The sequence below is a fragment of the Orycteropus afer genome, unplaced genomic scaffold, assembly GCF_000298275.1.
Source record: "Orycteropus afer afer isolate SDZICR_OR568_19922 unplaced genomic scaffold, OryAfe1.0 scaffold00045, whole genome shotgun sequence".
NCBI classification, from domain to species: Eukaryota; Metazoa; Chordata; class Mammalia; order Tubulidentata; family Orycteropodidae; genus Orycteropus; species Orycteropus afer.
Window position 1 is genome coordinate 2,122,736 of NW_006921632.1, and position 19,215 is coordinate 2,141,950.

Here is a 19,215-nt window from a genome sequence, read left to right on the forward strand (position 1 = left end):
GGGGCTGGGCACTGGAAGCCAGGTAGAGGCTGGGACCTTCTACCTTCCTGAGAGCCAGAACCCCTTCCCCTCCTCCTCTGCAGACCACCCTCCTCTTCCCCCAAGATTTCCACCTTCACTCCTATGTCTCTAGCTGATTAGCTTCAGACTTTTCCTTTGTTTTTTTTTTTTTTTTGTAAATAAAAAGCACTGAGTTCCAAAGGTAGTTTCTTTTATTATTACTTTTTTTAATATAAAAAATGGGACAGGTGGAGGTGGGGGCACATGCAGGAGATGGCAGAACCCCTCCTTGGCCTCAGACCTCAGCCTCCAGCCTGCAGAGGAGGGGAGGAGGTCAGGGGAGCAGGCTGAGAGGTGCCCAAGTGTAGGGCCCATAGATTCCTAGCCCTAGGGCCCGCCCCCGAGGCTCCAGCCCACCCTCTGCTGAGGGTCCTGGTCACTGTCCTGAGCCAGTGGGCAGCACAGAGTCCATGGGTGGCTGCTGCCCCTTCTTCCACCCTGAGATTGGGCAGAGCAGCAGATGGCAGCATGTCTGGCAACACTGAGTTCTGGGGCTACAGTCAGACCCCAGTGCCTTCTTCCTGGGTCCACTGGACCGTGCCAGAGCCGTGGCAGCCAATAAGCACCATCTCCAGGTTATGGGGGTCCCAGGGCAAAGCCAGGCCTCCTGGCCCTGGTGGGGGTTCTCCAGTGCTGGTAGTCTCAGCCTGGCTCACAGGCTCCGGGGGCCCCGTTCTAGCCCCTTCCTCAGAAGAGGGCAGTGAAGCAGGAGTACTGGGTTCAGGGCAGAGTTCTCCTGAGCCAGGGGGCTCTGAATCTGAGGTGGAGGTCCAGAAAGCTGAGGCTCCAGGCCAGGGGGAGCTCTGAGAGGCTGGGGGGCCCCAGGGCCAGGGTGCTATGAGGGGAGGGGGCCCTGGGCGAGGGTGGGGCCAGGTTCCACTCGAGATGGAGCCAGCTGGAGGCTGCAAGCAGTAGGAGGATGCCCCGGTGTCCACACACAGAGGCTGCAGTAGGCCAGAGGTGCTGGCTGGGCACAGCCCTTCACCACGGGGTGCCAGAACCAGCTGCACAGCCTGGCGGAGTGACTGCAGGCCTTCCCGCATCTGCAACACCTGTTCAGACAGCTCTACCACCTACAAGGGAGGGAGGGGGCAAATCAAGAGTGCAATCAGCACCCTCACCCTACAGTGGGGGCTGCCCCTCTGCCCCTCCCTTGCCTCCACCTTGCCCCTCACCCACCGCCTGCCGAAGCTTGTCCAGTGTGTCTGCATTCTTCGTCTCGCTGGGCCCAAGGGGAACAGTGAGTAGACCATTCTCTATGGACAGTGGGACAGGGTTAGCAGCCAGGGCTAGTAGGAGTGGCAGTGTAGGGCCCTAGGCCTTTGCTCAGTTAGAGATGGTGGCACCTGGCCTTGCCCAAGCTGCTAAATTTTGCCCAAACTGCCAGGGGCAGGGAGAACACCTCCCACCAGCGTTGGTCTCGCATTGCCCAGTACTCCCCTCACCCTCAGGAAGTCATTTCTTATACCTATCTCATCTTCTGCCCTCCAGGGAAATAGTCATTCCTAGGAGCTGGTTACCTGCCCATTTTCCCAGGTGACCTAGCCTGGGGCCATTTCAGCTCTGGTTCCCAAGTCCACTATCTCCCCTCACCACCACCACCAGTGAGCCAGACAATTGCTAAGTGTTTTAGCTACATTATCTTATTTAACATGCACAACCACCCATTTCATACACAAGAAACTGGGGCTAAGAGAAGCCAAGGTCACACTGCTGGGAAGCTGGTAGGGATCCAAACCCAGCTGCTAAGTATGTCAGATACCAAGTGCCTGGCCTTAACCACCAAATACCCGAAAAAGGGCAGAGGTGCGTGAAGCTGAGAGGCTTTGGGCAGTTCATGTCCCACCCAGTTTCTCTAGCACCGACGGCTCACAGGCTGACTGTTCTCAGTTCACAGGGGCAATGGGCTGCCCACTGACCTGCCCCCTCCTGGCCCATACCTGGTCCAGGAGAGGGGCTGCTGCTACATTCCGGGCCAGAATGCCCCACGCGGAAGGAGAACTTGGGCTGGTCGGAGCCACAGCCATCCTCAATGCCATCTACTACCCTGCAGACCCAGGCACCAGGACAACAAATCAATTGACAAGCAGCCACTATGGTGGCACAGATCAGGATGCCCTGGGGCCGCATACAGAGGCCACTGGGCCCCAAGAGAAAGGTAACACATGGTCCCTCCCCCTAGGAGCTGGTACTTTGGCTGGGGAGCCATGCTTGAGGAACATGAAGCAGCAAGAGAACACAGAGCAGTGTGTGACCATGCACAAGGTGGGCAGAGGGGCTGGGAGCAAGGACAATGGAGGAGTCAAGAATTTCCTCAAGGAGGCAGGCTTGGACCAGGCAGGCTGGGAGGGTTTAAGCTGGGGGGATGGGCACCCAGGGCATTGATAAGCCTGACCCACCATCTCAGCTGCTCACCTGGGGCTCAGATCCGGGGGCACATTCCATGGCATGGGGGGCAGTCGCAGCCCCTCTAGGCTCCGTGGGTGAGCAGAGGGGCCAGCCTCAGCCTGTGATGCCGCTGCCCTGCCCGGCCGCCCTTTACCACCTAGACGGGGCCGGGGTGCGGCTCGCCGCCGTGGGGATAGCAGCTTGGCAGCAGAGGATGAGGAAGTACAGCCAGGGGACAGCAGGGGGCTGGAGGGCTCATCAGCCGTGGCTGGGGAGGCCCCCGGGCCCTGCTCCCCATCCGTCTCCTTCTCCTCCAGTGTGGACATGAGGGTGTTGTCACCACTTAGGGAGCTGGTGTCTGCCTGGGGGCAGTGGGGACAGGGAATCAGCGGTAGATGGCCACTCTGCTGCCCACTCATCTCCCCACCCTCAGCTTCCTAGAAGGGATGATGCCCAGTATCTGCCACTCTGCAAAAAAAGAGGCCCAGTCAGGAGGGGTGGCCACAAAGCTGCCATGCACTGGAGATGCTCAATGCCCCTCAAAATTCTACCCTTCTTTTGGTGCCTTGGGCTAATTAAATTTTCTAAGAGAAGACTATACTAAACACTAGTTTGAAATTAGTGATATAATTCAGAAAAATTCGAAAGCCCCTCAGAACGGTCCTGTTTCACCTAAAGGAACAGGGGGAGCTGCTCTCTTCAGCATGTCCCTGAGGCCTACAAGGCATCCTATTACCAGTGGACTCGGCTTCCCTTCCCCAAGACTCCTCTCTGGACAGGGCCAGGCTATCTCAAATGGGTCAAGGAGGGCTGAGGGTGGCTGAGCACAGTTGGGCTGGGGCTTTAAAAGACAGATGGAGGGTGTGCAAAGGCAGGGAGAGTATAGCCTCCCTGGGGCTTTCCCAGAGGGCTATGCCCTCACACACAATGCCTCTACAAGCACCAGCGTCTGCCCACCCCACTCTTCTATGCATGTACCCAACATCCTCACCTCCGCAGGGCCTCCTCCAGCACCCAGGTTGTAGCTGAGTTCCCCTCGGAGGCCACGGCTGAAGCGCGGGGCAAATTCGGGGTATAGCGCGAGGCTCTCATGCAGCCCTGCCAGCTGCAGACACTGCAGGACGCAGTACGTCAGCCCTTTCACGTCTGCATTGGCCTTAACTACCTGCTCCCGCCGGGGCAGCTCACAGCCAATCAGATCACCCTTCCCTGGGGAAAGGAAGCAAGGTCAGCCAGACCCACCCTCAGCACAGAGAAGAAGGGAGATGAGGAGAGAGGAAGGGAAGGAGAGCTGAAGGCCAGTGAGCTTCTATCTCCTAAATTGGGCCTTTTCAGCAGGGACCCATTGTGGAGCCCTGTTAGAGCCAGGACAGACAGGAGCAAAGCAGCTCCTTGCCCCACCACCAGCTCCCCAGATAGTCTTGGGATGAAAAGTACTGTGCCTGCTGGGATCTTAAAAGCTTGCAAGTGGCCATCTAGACGCAACGATGGGTCTCTCCTCATCCAGAGCAAAGAATGAAGAAAACCAAAGATGCATGGAAACAATTAAGTCCAAGGAACTGGTACACCATGTGATCCTCCACTTATAAACTATGAGACCAGAAGAACTAGATGGTGCCTGGCTACCACCGTCAACCATTTGGAGGGAGATTGGTGCAGGAGATCCTGGATAGAGTGGGAGAACAATGTGGAACAAAACTCAAACTCATGGAGAAAAGAAAAAAAAAAAAAAAAAAGCCAGGTTTGCTGGTCTGATAGAGCCTGGTGAGACCCCTGAGAGTATGGCTCCTAGTTACTCTTCAAGTCTGGAATTGAACTCAATCCTGCAGCTTCCAGCCAAACAACAGACAGGCATATGGGGTGAACATTTACATCAGGTAGATACACTCCTTGGAGAGATCAGTCATGGGAGAACAGAAGGGCAGTGTTTTCACAGGGAGACAGCTGGGGGTAGGATGGGAGTGCATGGGAGGGAAGGACACAGGGAAGAGGTAACATGGGGAGGAAGTGGGAAGGAAGCTGTTACATTGTGGGGAATTGCAGTCAATGTTATGAGACAAAGTGTATGTGAACTACTGTATGGAAAATGAATTTGCTCTGTAAACTTTCACCCAAATCATAATAATTTTTTTTTAAAAAGTATTGTGCCCTGGGCTCTAAAATAAATTCAGGACCAAAACCACTGTGCTAAAATACACCAGAATTTCAGCTCTGAGAAACTGGACAGTTTACAAATCTATAGATGAGAATTCCCTGGGGAAGTTAAAACACTGAGACTCCCAGGCCCCAAACAGGCCTACAACTTTCGTACTATCCATGGAGAACTCATATGCTGACTTTTAGAGCCCCACTGGTGATCCAGGCAGTCCATGCAGGACAGTGTTTTGTACCAGCAGCAGAGTATGATGGCCCACGTGGCCCCTTGAAAGTGCCAGGCACCACAGCACTTCAGAGCAGTGTGGTCTTAGTCAAGTTACTTCATCCTCCAAGTCCCCAACTGCCACTGAACTGAGGCCATCATGCTTTTCTGATCTTACCAGGTATCAATAGAGGGTCTTCGTGGAGCTGAGACTGCCACCTGGCTAAGCGATTGTAAAGTGGCACCAGTTACAATCTGCATCCAATTGCAATGATATTAAATTGTAGGGAAAATGTGTCTTGGAATCAAGGAAAGAGGGTGTGTCCATACAGGGACATGTATTAACTGAGTTCATATAGATCAAGTGCTTGGCACATAAATGACCAATAAAAGCTAATTTCTTCTCCCCTTCTGACAAGAGTCCCCTATAGATCACACCCAACAAGGATAGGCCTGCAATCTGGCCTTGGGCACAGCACTCACTTCTCACAGTTCACAAGACTAGAAAGCATTTCTTCATCCTGTAGGGAGAAGACGGCTCCCTCCCATGGGCTACATCACGTTGCCAGCAGCACACCGCTTAGCAGCCTCCTCTAAAGATCCATGGACTTTTCCTCAAACCTAAGTGCAGAGCCCATCCCTGTTCGATTTCATTTCCTTGGTTTCAGCTCATCCTTTTGAGAGCTATCTGGATCTCAGTGTAATCAGCTGATGAATGACTTATCTCCTCCTCTGTGTCATCTGGAAGTAGGATAAGCAAATGTTTCTTGTCTTCTTCAAAGAAGGGAGAGAAAGATGAGGAACAGGACAGGACCAAGGATAGAGCCCTGTGCCACTATAGTCCCAGGGACCAGAGATTGCCCTCCAGGCTTTGTGATCAAACTCCAGTGAGATCCTCACTGCACCATTCTCAGCCTGCCTCTGTTCTTTCTCACAACTGACTGCATATGCTCAACCAGAGCCAGTTCACACAGGGAGGCAGGGCCAGAATAACACTGGAAAGTAAGTGGTGAGCCTTAGCTATCAGGAGCAGGCAGGGTATACCTGGGTGCTGCCACTAAGGAGGCAGGGTGACGGCAAACCAGGTTAGGTCAGGAAATCAGCTTTCATCAGGGTGTCCAGAACCTCCAAGTCAAGAGAGGAAATAGCTCACCCACAACATGTGGGCAGGGACAGGATGGATCGAAAGTGGCCTAAGTCCTGATCGGGACATTTGGGAGGCAATGCCCAGAGCACAGGCCACGGTCTTCCTTGTGGCTTCATTTTTACTGAATAGTGACCATGACCATTCTGAGCTGTGGTGCCCAACATCAGTGGAGAAATGCTCTCAGATAACTGAGCCAGCTTCCAGCCAGTGGCTCCCTTTGTCTCCAGGCCTGGAGACCACTTGTTGGATAATCCACTCCACAGTCTCTGACTGACCAGTCAGGCCTTCTGAATCTCCTCAGTTCTCCAGAACTTCTCAAAGATTGCCAGCCACACTTGAGTGGTCAGAACAGTTTGCTCAGAGTCCCAGCATAAACAGGACAGGCCCAAGGACAGAGCCCGATCGATCGATCTAGGCCCAGAAGCCAAACTCATGACAGATGCAAAGTGAAGGGCTTAACAGCCTCTCACCTCTCAGGCTCCAGGCCCCCTTGCTGGGTGTTTTTTTCTCCTGTTTCCTGTAGGAAGGTCATCCTCCTCAGTGGAGCGAGGATGGACACACAATAGCTGCTGAACGTCGGGGAACACAGTGCTGCCTTCCCAGAGGAAGATCTGCCTCCTTCCTAGTTCTTGCTTCATTGTGGATGGCCAGGCCAATGACAACTGTCAGTCCCTCTGGAGCTTTCGCTGCTGGAGGATTCAGCTGTGGTCAGGGACACCACCTCCCTCCATCTCCTGTACAACTGTCTTTATTACCTAGCAGATCACAGCCTTTCTCACTCTTAAAGTCACTGCTTAGAGCCATGGCTATGAAGCTGTCCTCCCCTTTAGCAGCGTATTCATGGATCCAGCCATATTTTCAGTGCTTGAATGTGCTTTTCTAAAGCCTAGGGTGCATGTCCAAACATCCTAAATCTTTCTGTGAGTCATGATTTTCCCTACATCCCAGAGAGCAGAGTGTAAGAAGTGTGAGTTTCAATCAGCAGACTAGACTGTTCCAAGTTCTGCCAACTTGTAGCCTTCATTAACCTCTCTGGGCCTTGGCCTCCTGACACGTAAAATGGGAATAATAATAATAGTTTGAGTGAGATCAGGCATGTAAGGGGCTGGGCACAGTGGACTCATCAAGAGACCCCTGGGATCTACACCATTGTTATGGCTATTCTGCAACGGCAACCTCTTCTTTGTCTAGAAAATTGGTAACTCATTTTCCCTTTTACTAAGAAGTGACAAGTATATGCTGTCAGATACCCTGATTTCACCAACATGAGCCTTCCCTTGGCCATTTGGAGGCTGCACTCTGCTGTGATCTGCTCCAGGACCATAGCATCTCACCTGTCCCATGGGCTGCAGGAAGCCCCACACAGGAGAGTTTTCATTCCTCCCTTTGTTCAACTTGAACACTCCCCAGTACTTCCTCCTCAGCACTTGACCTTCCTCCTTGACAGAAAGTGCTGTTCCCTCTGCCTCCTCACAGACACAAAAGGCTGACCCTCAGCTCATTCAGGCCCAGGAACACTCACGAGACCTTGTCCACACCCTTGTGTTACCCTCTGTGGCCACCGAGTCCTCTCTGAGCTTTGCCTAAGAACCAGAGCTTCTCCTGGCTTCATCCTGGCTGTCTCTTCCCAGTTGACCTTGCATATGCCCCTTCTCTGGGTTTTCTGTAAATGGGGACCACGTTTCACAGCCCCTGGGGTCCCCTGCCCTCTTCCCCACCCTCACAAACCTAGGATGGCGAGCACGGTGCCACCCTTGAGCACTTCCATGGAGCCAGAGCAGACAAAGTAGAGGGCCTGGAGAGCGTCGCCTTGGTGGATGAGGTATTCACCGGGTGTGCAGAAGGCAGGCCGCAGGGCCAGGGACAGTGCCCTCAGGCAGCCACGGCTGGCCGCCTCAAACAGGGGCAGCTGCAGGACCTCCTTGTGCAGGTGCATGGCGATGTCTGCACGGAGCTCGTCTGGGAGGCTCTGCAGCAGCTGGAGGTGAGCAGAGGAGTTAGACTGGGGATGCCAGTTGGGGGGCAGCCTCCAGGCAGCCCCTTCCCACTGGCAGGCCTCAAAGACAAGGGCAGGCAGGGGAGGAGCCTTAAGGCCTCTCCTCCCAGCATCATGCTCCACACACAGTACAACCAGTAATGGGGGTTGTCTCTGCCTCCCTCTCAATTACTTTAGCCCCCTATGAGCACCCCAACTTTCCTCCTCCAGACCTCAGGCTTGGGACCTCAGTGAGCACAGAGCCCCCAGATCTAACAGAGATGGGACTTCTGACCATTTGTGGCTGCCATCTGTCCTGTGCTACTGTCCCCCAGGAGAGAGATGAAGCAGAGAGGACAAAAGTCTGCATTCTTTAACTCTCCATCCTCACTCCAGAAAATTTTAGGCCAAGTCTCAAACCCCTGAGCGAGCTAAGGGGAGAAGGGCCAGCCCTGGGCTGCCACTGCACCTCGGTGGTGTCGATGCCATTGTTCACGGCCCAGGTGGCCTGGAAGTACTCCAGCATGCGCTGCTTGAGGGGCTTGGGGATGCGATGGATGCGGATGTAGTCACGCAGGTCACGGGTGCGGCTGTGGTACAGAAAGCGGCGGGCGTACATGCGCTGGATGATGGCCGTCACGTTCCCAAACACCACCGCGTGCATCAGGGCTGGGGAGGGTGGCGAGAGGGGGTCACCCACAGGATCCGGCCTGGCCCAGCCTGACAAAATGCTGGACACGTCTGTTCTCCCCCACCCGACATGCTCCTAGCCAGGGCATGTGGGCTTCTGGGTGGCAGGGAGTCTTGAAGGCAATTGTGACTTGCCCAGCTCCAGCTTTGTGTGCCACAGAGCTCCTAAATCAGAAGGGCCTCTGGCCCTGGGATCCTGGGGGAGGTGGGGAGGAAGGGGCGAGAAGCCTGAGGTGGGACCAGACCCAGAGTGGGAGGGTGGGTGGGGGCAAGTGGGCCGGACTCACCACCTATGAGCATGGTACAGATGGAGAAGATCTTCTCTGTGTCCGTGTTGGCGGACACATTGCCGAAGCCCACGCTGGTGAGGCTGCTGAGTGCGAAGTATAGGGAGGTGATATAGGCGCTGCGCAGGGACGGGCCACCCAGGAGCTCCAGCACTGTCCTGTTGGCCTCGTTGCTGCCATTGCTGCAGTTGTCACTCTGGACAGAGCCGTTTCCTACATCCGGGCTCTGGCCCACCAGGTAGTAGGGGGTCTCCAGGCGGCGGGCAAGCTCCTGAAGCCAGCCTAGGGAGGAAGGAGAAAGGCCTGAGAAGGCAGGACCACACTGCTGGACTGGGTATAGCTGTGCCCACTAGGACCCCAGGGGTGGGGGACAGAGAGATACAGATCCACCTCCCCATGGCTTCCCGCCCCTTGCCCCCTTCTCTTCTGCCAGCCCAGCACACCCGTCTCCTTTCTGTCTACTTCCCCATGTCCCAGCAAGACTGGGATGTCATCTCCCCATCTGTCTTCCACTGGTGCTGAGGAAGGAGCAACGAGTACTATGCCCCTCCTCGTCAAGTCGGTTCCGACTCATAGCAACCCCTCCTTGGGTTTGAGGAGGTATCTCTACAGAAGTAGATTGCCCAGTCTTCCTTCCGAGGAGTGGCTGATGGGTTTGAACTGCTAGCCTTCTGGTTAGCAGTCAAATGCCTTAGACATTACACCACCAGAGCTCCCGTTTGGTTTTTGGTTTTTCCTGTGGCTGGCACTGATTCCAGGAAGCAGGCCCAACTGGATGGGACAGAGGGACTCTCAGGGATCACTGCATTTAGCCACAGTCCTGTCTCCATGGATGGATGGGTGAGGACTCTTCTCTTTCCCGTCCACCCAGACTCTGCCTCCTCCTCTTCCTCTGAGTCCACCTCCTCCAGATAGCATTCCTAATATATACATCCAGCTTCATCTCTCCCCATAACCACATGGCCCCCAAATTCAAGCCCACCCCATGGGCATATTCCTACACACCTTCCAGGCTGCACACATGCCCTCCCACAGTCCAAAGTCAAGGATACACGTGGACACTCAGCCAAGCCACACAAACAATATCACAGGGCACAGCCATAGCCACTCACACAAAAAGGCCTGTGAGACACAAGTGCCTGCACACTCACACACAGGGGAGGTGGGGACACACTTATATGGACACAGCACACAGGGGAAGATGACCTCAAAGGTCCCAGGCATCCAGGCCCCACACTCTCACAGAGTTGAGGACACACTGGGCTCCCTTGAGGTCCCTGAGCACTCATGCAGACACGGGCTTAAAACTGCTCCATTGCCCCCTGCTAAGCACTGGCCTCACCCTACCTTCTCTGGTTTAGCTTTGGCAGGAATTGAAGTGTGTACTAGGGTCTCTCATGAGCCCATGGCTGCCAGCAATTACTCAGATCCCAGCCACAAGTTGTAGGATTCTAGGGTTTAGGACAGGGTTTGCAGGGCCCACTGAAGTCCCAGGGTCCTGCAGTGTTGGGGACCATGGAAGCAAGGGTAAGAGAGCAGATTGGTTGATCTAGGATGTAGACCATAGGTGGTAGTGCAGGGGGCATGGGGTGTGGCTCAGGATTGCAGGCCAAAGGGCGACCCTACCCCTCCACATGTGCTCTGCTCCTCCTACCTCCACACATTCCCAAGCCCCAACCCCCACTTTTCCAACACCTTATGTTCTACACCACTCCTCCCACCCATCCATCCATTCAGCAACACTGTGTACCAGGAGCCAAGGGACCCACAGGAACTTCCTGTTGGGAAGGAGCAGATAACGTAAGATAGTACATCTCAGAGGGACACACATCCTGACTGCCACATGAGGGGGCTCAAACTAAGTGGTAGGAGTTAGGGCTGAAAGTGTTCCTGGAAGAGGTGACATTTGTGCCTGGCCTCGAAGCATGAGTAGAGTTTGGATATGCAGAAACTGAAAGGGATCATTCCTGATTAAGGAAAAGGCATGAGTCCAATCCAGAGGGTAAAATTTTAAGACAAGTACAAGCAACTAGCTCTGTTTGGCTAGAATGTAGGGTTCACAAAGGTAGCAGCGAATTCCAAGCTAAGGAATTTTGGGGATGTGTAAGGCTCAAATTCGGGTGAGGCCTCACCCTCCAGTTACTTGAGGTGTGCTGTGAGACTGTAGTGGTGTGCTGTGTACTGGAGTGCACGGAACCTGTCATGGGCGTAATTTGGTTGGGCCTCTGAGGGAGTCCCAGGGAGGTGCCAGTGGTTCATGCATTTGGCTGCGAACCCAAATGCTGGAGGTTTGAGCCCACCCAGAGCCCCTCAGAACAAAGCCGTGGCAATCTACTGCCCCAAAATCAGCCATTGACAACCCTACAGAGCACAGTTCTGTGACACACGTGGGGTTGCCATGGGCCAGAGGTAACTCAACTGATGGTTACTGGTTCTGAGGGTGAAGTCAACGGCCCAGGGAAGGTGGGAGAAGCAGGTCAAGGAGGACCAGGGGTGGGGTGGCACAGGCAGAGAGGCCTTTCCTCTCAGTCTTGTCTGTGGCTGTCGGCAGCTCTTGGACCCTCTGTGTGGGTGGAGTGGGGTGGATTCTGGAGGCTGGTGGCTTTCATGTTTAGAGATGCTCTGAATCTACCTCTTTAAATATTTACAAAATCTTTTGAAAATCCAGCTTATCCCCCCTGCATGAATGGGACTCTGGGTAAAAAAATCTGGGTCCACACCACAGGCAGTGGAGAAGGGGAACCAAGATGAGGAAGCCATGGAGAAGACACCTCCCTTAACAGACCTGGGTCAGCAGAAGACTACTCTTCCCACCAAGGGCTCAGCTTTGGGAGGGCTGGGCTTGGCTCCAATGAGTGGATGTGGGTGGTTGGGCAGTTTCCCTGGTGAAAAGAAGGGGAAGATGGTGATGTGAAGGGTTTTGGAATCCCCCAAATGTGGACAAGTGCCAGGCCCAAAGAGAATGAAACCACCCTGGAACTTAGGGTACAAGGGTGAAAGAATTTACAGGTGTAGCTGTAATACTGCCAGCCAGCCCCCACACCCCTCATGCCACTGCACCACAGCCAAAGATGTTCTTAATGTCGGCTCGGCAGCTGCTGTGAGGTGGCTGGAGGAGAGGGGCTGCATGTCCTCAACACCAAGGATGTCTGGGTCCCGCTGCAGGGGAGGGGCTGACCTGGGGATATGAGTGTCTCCATCCACTCTGCTGCTTTGCTGTACCACTATCCATCTCACGCTCTCTGACTCAGTGCTCACCAGGTAGATGTCTGGCCCCAGAGCAGCCTGACCCCAGACTCCCTCCGGGAAGGGCAGGCGCCAAGCACCTGACACTGCCAAGGAGTGTCCTGGTTCCTGTGTTCATCAACTCGAGCACTCAGGGCAAATCTCCAAGTGGGCCCTGGGGCACATCCAGTCTCCTGGGAGCTTGGAGGGAGAGAGGGTTTGCAGGAGCTTTGTTGTCCCTGGGCCCTGATCAGCTCAGGTTTCTAAGGCTGACCCTGGATGCCTGGTGTCCCACCAAGGAGCAGACAGTCCAAAAGCAGCAGACATTTGGGTAGCTAGCCTCTCGTCTCTGACAAGTGATAAAGCCAGTTACTGGGAATCTGACGGAGGATTGGCAATTTGAGGCAAAGAAAAGTGTACCTGCAGGTTACTGGTGGTTAGAAATGGCTAGAAATGAGGTTTGGTGTTAGAGAGAGAAAGGATGGAAGTTGAGATGTTCATATAGTGGCACCAGTGGGATCCCCAAGGGAGAACGAGGTGAGGAAGGAGGAGATCTCTGAGGATCTCTGAGCAAGTTCAATGACAAGGGCTGGCCCTCACTCTGCAAAGAATTTGCACAGGGTTAACCGGCTCAGCTGCTACAGGCACTTCAAGGAGGATGAAGGCTTGGCCCCAGAAGGTCACTGTGACCTTCTGGGTAACGTTTTTGGTGTAAAGGTGGGGGTGGAAGCCCTCCTGGCAAGAGTTAAGATGTGAGTGGGAGGTGAGCAGAGGGAGGCAGCTGTGAAAGTGAAGGTGAAATGAAGGAGAGAGAAGACACTGGGGGGGATGCAGAAAAGGCGGGTTTTGGGGTGGGAGAAAGCTGAGAAGCAGCTGAATGAGATGCAGACTGGAGGCCAGAGAAGAGACAAGAGTGGGGCAGGGGCCTGGGCGCCAAGGTGATGGAAGCACTGGGTATCAGGGGAACAGTGTGGCCCTCTGCTTGAGAGAAGCAGGGTTTCCAGCTGGCCAGGGGCTTAAGGAATGTGACGAAGGTTTAGCCACCAAGAGGCCAAGATAGGTGAAAAAGAGGCTGGGGAGCAGCTTGACTCAGGGCATGATGTGATGGAGAGCTGGGGCGCCCCCCGGCAGCTCACTGGACTGTACACAAGGCCCCGGAGCAGAGGCCTACTTCATGGTGGTGGCTCACTCGCTCCCGCACACACCCTCTCTGATATACACGTATACCAACCCCTACAGTCCTCTCACAAACATAAACCTGCTTGTACTCATGTTGCTCTAATACACACATGCCTACTTGTACATGTCCCTCTGTCACATACACAGTAACACACATACACTCTTGCACACTTTTTCTTGAAACCTCATATTAGCACACAAAGGTACCCCTGACAGACACATGCTTGCACTCACATTTCTCTGATACACACATACACACTTGAGTAGACATGTTCCTCTGACACACATGTACACACACACACACACAGAGCCTTCAGTACCAATCTCAGGCAGCTCAGATTCACTGCTCTCGATCTCCCGCTGGCCAATGTAGAACCAGACGCAGGCCACCCAGTGGGCGAGCAGGGCGAACACAGCCATAAGCAGGGTCAGCACCACGGCGCTGTACTGCGAGTACCGGTCCAGCCGTGGAAGCAGGCGCAACAGCCGCAGCAGCCGCACCGTCTTCAGCAGGTGGGCCCCGAAGTACTGAGAGAGAGAAGGGAGGATGGTCACCCCTGGGCGGGTCCCTCCTGTTCCACCCCACAGCCCACCCTCCCAGACCAGCCACTGACCACGTTGACCTTGAAGGCATGTAGCAGATCGAAGGGCAGTGCTGCAATGACGTCCAGCAGGAACCAGGTGGTGACGTAGTGGAGGCAAATAGACTTTGGGGCAAACACCACCTGCCCCGACTTGGACACAAATGTGGTACGGAAATTCAGCACGATGTCTGCGGGAAATCATGGTGGGAGTCAACATGGGTTGGCGGGGGGCTCTCTTAACTGGACACCTGTGCAGCACTTGACGCTGTCCCAGGTCCTTGGCATACATCTCTGATTTAGTTCTTACAGTAACGCAAAAAGGCAGACATTGTCTATTCTATGGAGAAAAAAACTAAAGCTTGGAGACCTGTGTTGCAGGTTCAGGGTGATATAACACTTTAGTGGCAGAGATACACTTGAAACCTAGGTCTGATTTTAGAGCAACAGTCACCGACAGGTGAGGGTCGTGGGGAAGACACGGTGCTGAAAGCCATGGAGACTAACCCCATCAAGGCCAGGGCTAGGCTGAGTGTGGCATCAGAGCTGGAGCAGGGTGGGGCACAGAGCATGCTTACCAAGGATGAACAGGACCTCCACGGCCAGGTCACAGATGCTGGGGGGGCCGCGGGCAGCGCTAGGCTCTCGGGCTGTGCTCACACACACGCTGTAGGGCACAGTGACGGCCACATACAGTGTGGCTAGCAGGATGAAGCCGTCCCAGGTGGCCCGCAGTGCCCCGCAGTGCAGCAGGATGAATGGTGACTTCCGGATGGCGGCTACTTTGTACTCTGGCAGATTTGGCTTCTCCCCAAACACCCCCTGGTTGAGGCAGGGCAGGTCCAGGCAGGGAGGGAAGAAGATTGATGCAGGCTGAGTTTGGGTGGTGTCTGGGGCAGGTATGTTCCCCTCCTCTCCCTGCATTCTGCAGGGGGAGCCACTTCTGATATAGGAATTGGAGTCCCCATTTTATAGATGAGAAAACTGAGGACTGGGGAGGTCAAATGACTTAGCTGAGGATGCATAGCTGCTGAGGGGAAGAACCAAGGATTGAACCAAGGTCCATGTGACTCCAAGGCTAAGACTCCCCTCCCTGGCATCCTTCCTTTAGTGCCTAGCTCCCAAAATGCCAGAGAGACCTGTGACCCCAGCTGGTGCCCTGGACACTCTCTGTGGCTGGTCCAGTCCCCCCTCCCATCTGCCCAGCTTGCCCCTCCCCTGCCTCTCCCTCAACAGCTCCACTCACCTTATTAAGCTTGTGCTTGCCCTTGGGCTGCTTCTGCAGGTGTCCAGACAGGTGGTAGAGTACGGCTCGGCTCCGCCGCCGATTGGCATTGAAGCCTTTGGCTCCTGCTCGTCCATATCGGCGCCGGCCACCACCTGCAGAAGAGGGGCCCATTAGGAAAATGGGGGGAGTACCCACACACCACAGCATAGTCTTGGGTGTAGGACACCAGCTGCTAGTCCGCTGAACGGTCTAGTTGACAAACCAGTCTGTTCAGAGTTGGATGCTCAGGTGTTCCTTATTTCCCACAGACACTTGCCAACCCCAGGAGTTGGTTAGTGTCATGGATGCTTGCAGACACTTCTGGCAAGACCTGCTTCCACGAGAAGGAAGTTGAAGACCAAGACCAAGAAGAAAAGCTCCTCAGGGAAATGTCTATCTCAATAGGGAAAAGGAGTGGGGAAGTGGGTCACAGTGGTGAATGTTTTTGCAGAGGGCAGAGCCAGTGAAGCCACTGGGCAGAGATGCAGGAGCTCAGAGCAAGAGCTCTGAGGCAGGGGTCAGAGGGGATATGGCAGACTTCCACAGCAGTGAGGCAGACCCAGGGCAGGGGTGAGTGAGCAGGAATGGAGTATCCCCAGCGCCCACAAGCAGCAAAGATCACTTGGAACAGCTTTTGATGACAATTTTGTGACCTGCCCCAAGTCCTGCCCATCTCTTATAGGACATAAGAGAAGAAAGACTTCAAGAACTTTGGGCAGGGCTTCCCTATTAGGTTTGCTGTGAGGAAAAGGCATGAGGCCTGTGAGTCTGCACTCAACCTCGCTAATTGGTCAAAAGGTGGTACTTCCCAGGTGCTAGTGGAGTTTGTTTGCTTTCAGTTTCTTAGTAAAAGCGATTTAGAAAACTCCAACTTCTAGATAGGAAAGAAAACGAAGGGAAATCATAACACAGAGAAGAGGCGGGGGGAGAGAGAGAGAAAAAAAAAAAAAAACCCTCAAACTTTGTCCCAGCCAGTCTATCTGGGAAAAATGTTTCCACACTGGCCACATAAAGATGAGAGCAGCAAAGGAAGCCTCTCAGCTGGCCAGAGTGGGGGTCAGTGAGTACAAGAGGGGAAGGCAGGAGACACTGAGTCAAGGCTGGGTGCCGAGGCCCTTCACAGACCTGAGTTGGTTACCCAACACCCTAAACACAGCAGCTACATTTATGGCCCCACAAGCACCCACCTGTCTCCTTCCAGCTATCAGGGCCCCCTCGGTTCTTGGTGTCACTGATGTCCTTGTGAGAGACCAAGAAGAGGGCCACTTCTCCTTTCTCATTCTTTATGGGTATCACATCCAGGAGACACCAGAATGGGAGCCCTGGACACAAAGACAGGCTCAGCCCACCTCCCGTTCCCTGCTCAGCCCTGCCCACCACCCTGGCTCCATTGGCATCACTGGCCAACCCCCAAGTGGAACACTAGGACTTTCTGGGGAAAAGAGCAGCAGGCCAATTCCACATGGGAACAAGGTGGACGAAGGCTTGTTGTTGTTGTTGTTAAGTGCGTCGAGTCGGCCCCGACTCATAGCGACCCCTCCTTGGGTTTCCGAGGCAGTATCACTACGGAAGTAGGATTGCCCAACCTTCCTTCCGAGGAGTGGCTGGTGGGTTTGAACCGCCAGCCTTCTGGTTAGCAGTGAAGTGCCTTAGGCACTATGCTACCAGAGCTCCGGACGAAGGCTAGGGAAGCAGAAATTACTACTAGTATGTGTGTTCATAGATATGTCCAGCTGGGATGGTGGCCAGGGGTGCTCTTCTGCTGAGGTGGGAAACCCAACCTTGGAATTTTGTGGAGGCTGAGGCTGTGGTGAGGGTGGGAGAGAAGAGGGTCTAGGGATAAAGAGGTAGGTAAGGGAAAAAGGGCAGATAGGTGGAAAGATATATGGGAAGATGAGAAGAGCTGGGGAGGCAGAGAAGGTGGGAATGAAAGTAGGTGTGGATGGGGTGGGTGCCACACTGGGAGGCTGCACAAGTGAGGCAGGGTGGCCAAGTGGCCCTTACCGCTCTTCCGATATAGGATCAGCTCAGCCTTGAACTCCTTATGCTCGTCCAGGGCCTTGCGGATCTGCTGGCGGACGAGCTCACTGGTGTCTGGCCCATAGAGGAAGGAGCAGGCACAGCCCCGCTGCATGACCTCAGCCCGGGAGAAACCGGTGAGGTCACAGAAGCCATCCGAGCAGTAGACCACGGGGAAGACCCCTGCCACCTGGGCATTGCCCAGCACGAAGTTACTGTCTGCAAGAGAGCACTTCTCAGAGGAGGCTTGGGGTGAAGGGGAGGGAGGCCCTACCCCTCCTTTCCCAAATGCTTGTGATCCATGAGTAGGTGTTACAAAGCCCAGGAATTCTGCAGGTGCCCTGCAAGGGCTGGTTCTAGCAGTGCAAGCATGAGTGCATTGGCCAGTCAGCATGTATGAATACTGAGGTTGGTGAAGGCAGCCCTGGGTGGGTGATGTGTCCTCCAGTGTGTCCTGAGCAGCTCGGGGTAAGAGGTGGGGTGGAGATGTCTAAAGGAGGACTAAACTACCAACTTTAGCCCAGCCTCAGGCCTATCTTTATCTCTGGAAGACTCACCCACCTGCCAGGTACCCAGGTTGGTGGTATTGCTCCTCCCACTGGGACCCACCTGTCCTGGGAAACAGCCCAGGCCACCATTCACCCTGCCTTTTCTGTTTGAGCCTAGTGACCCGACCTGGCACAGGAATTAGTGAGTGCCATCAAGAATGGGGGTGTAAGAGTGGTGGCTGAACACTGGGTGCTTGGAGCCAGGGATGTATTGGGGAGTGGAGGACGCTGAATCAGCGGGCTGCAGGAGCCAAGGATAAGGCAAAGCAGATGGAGGAGCCTGTGTGTGTGTATGGGGAGACTCAGTGATTAGCTTCCCCCACCCCAATCAGGAATTGAGACCGTGGAGGACAACAAGCACAGAGCTGGGAAGCCCCACTGGGGGTGAGTGTGAGGGAGGATGAAAAGGGAGGGGGCTTTCACGACTTTCTCTGTGCTCAGTATCCCAGGACCCAGAAGTTCAGGATGCATTTGCGAACATCTACCCCCACCCAATCCTGGTGGGAGTCCCCAGTGCCCAGACCTCTCCTAGGGGCTAGACGGGCTCCCCACGGGTGGTAGGTTTAGGGAATGAGTTGGGCTTGGACAAACAGTGCTCTCTTCTCTGAGTTCCGCCTACACGATCTCCGTTTGCAAACCTCTTTTCTAAATTTATTTCCCGATCCCTCTCTGCTGTCCCTGAGCATCGCTCCCCTCCTCCAGCCAACCTAGGGGTGGTCGTTGGGACAACGCCAGACGCAGGGATGCGATGGATGAGATTAGGGCCAGGTCCGCGTCCCAGCAAACAGCGCATCCAGTGACCCAAGTCCCGGCACTCCTCCATTGCCCGCCTGGAGTAGTGTTGACCCTGAACCCTTCAAGAAAATCGGGCCTGGGAGGAGGTGGTCCCAGCTTCAAGTGGGGCAATAAGGGGTGAGAACAGGGCGGGCGTCATGACGAGATGTTCTTGGTGCAGAACCCGGTGCAGGACGGCTCGTCCGGGAGCTAGCGGGGAGAGGGTCGGACTCACGCGTGCCGTCGAAGCGCGTGGCGATGGTATCCAGAAAGGTGTTCTGTGGTGCCAGGAGCCCCCTCATGGCCGGCATCTTAGGCGGCCGCGGCCCCCCGCCCCATCCCTCCGGGGCGCGGGGGCTCAGCGCCGGGGGAGGGCGCCCAGCTCGGCCCCCCCCCGCCGGGCCCCGCGCCCCTCAGTGCAGCCGTCGAGGAGCAATGCCCAACCTGGCCTCGCAGGCCCCGCCGGCCGCCCGCGCGCAAGGGGGCGTCCGCGCCGTCGGGGTCCGGAGCATGGCGCGGCCCCTCCCGCCCTCCCCACCCACAAGATCCGGGAGCGGCGCTCGCTGCGCTCGCGGAACCTCCCGCTCGCCGCCGTGCGGCTTCCGTTCAGGCTGCGGGTCAGCTCCTGCTCGGGCTCCGCGCGGCGCCGGGTCCCCGCAGCTCCCTCCGTCTGTCGGGGAGAAGCGGCAGCCTCCTTCCCTACCTCCCGCGCCCGC

At 55.2% G+C, this 19,215-nt stretch overlaps 1 protein-coding gene across 1 annotated transcript; it reads right to left on the reverse strand.

The window, feature by feature from the left end:
• Positions 1-560: 560 nt before the first annotated feature.
• KCNH3 (potassium voltage-gated channel subfamily H member 3) lies at positions 561-18,810 on the reverse strand. The gene is made up of 15 exons (XM_007937842.2): positions 18,735-18,810; positions 17,163-17,396; positions 16,346-16,480; positions 15,138-15,271; positions 14,470-14,713; positions 13,925-14,082; positions 13,631-13,838; positions 8,907-9,188; positions 8,399-8,598; positions 7,683-7,932; positions 3,440-3,657; positions 2,476-2,810; positions 2,001-2,107; positions 1,240-1,316; positions 561-1,133 (listed from the first exon to the last, which is right to left on the reverse strand). The coding sequence occupies exons 1-15, from the start codon at positions 18,808-18,810 to the stop codon at positions 561-563; spliced, it is 3,231 nt and encodes a 1,076-aa protein (XP_007936033.1).
• Positions 18,811-19,215: the final 405 nt, after the last annotated feature.

What these genes read in the sequence shown, in the direction of transcription:
- KCNH3 (XM_007937842.2), bottom strand. Translation starts at nt 18,810, where the DNA reads ATGCCGGCCATGAGGGGGCTCCTGGCACCACAGAACACCTTTCTGGAT. An exon ending in ATGCCTTCAAGGTCAACGTG is followed by an intron (nt 13,839 to 13,924) that starts GTCAGTGGCTGG and finishes TCTCTCTCTCAG; the next exon opens with TACTTCGGGGCCCACCTGCT. An exon ending in ATCTGAGCTGCCTGAGATTG is followed by an intron (nt 9,189 to 13,630) that starts GTACTGAAGGCT and finishes CTTCCTCCCTAG; the next exon opens with GCTGGCTTCAGGAGCTTGCC.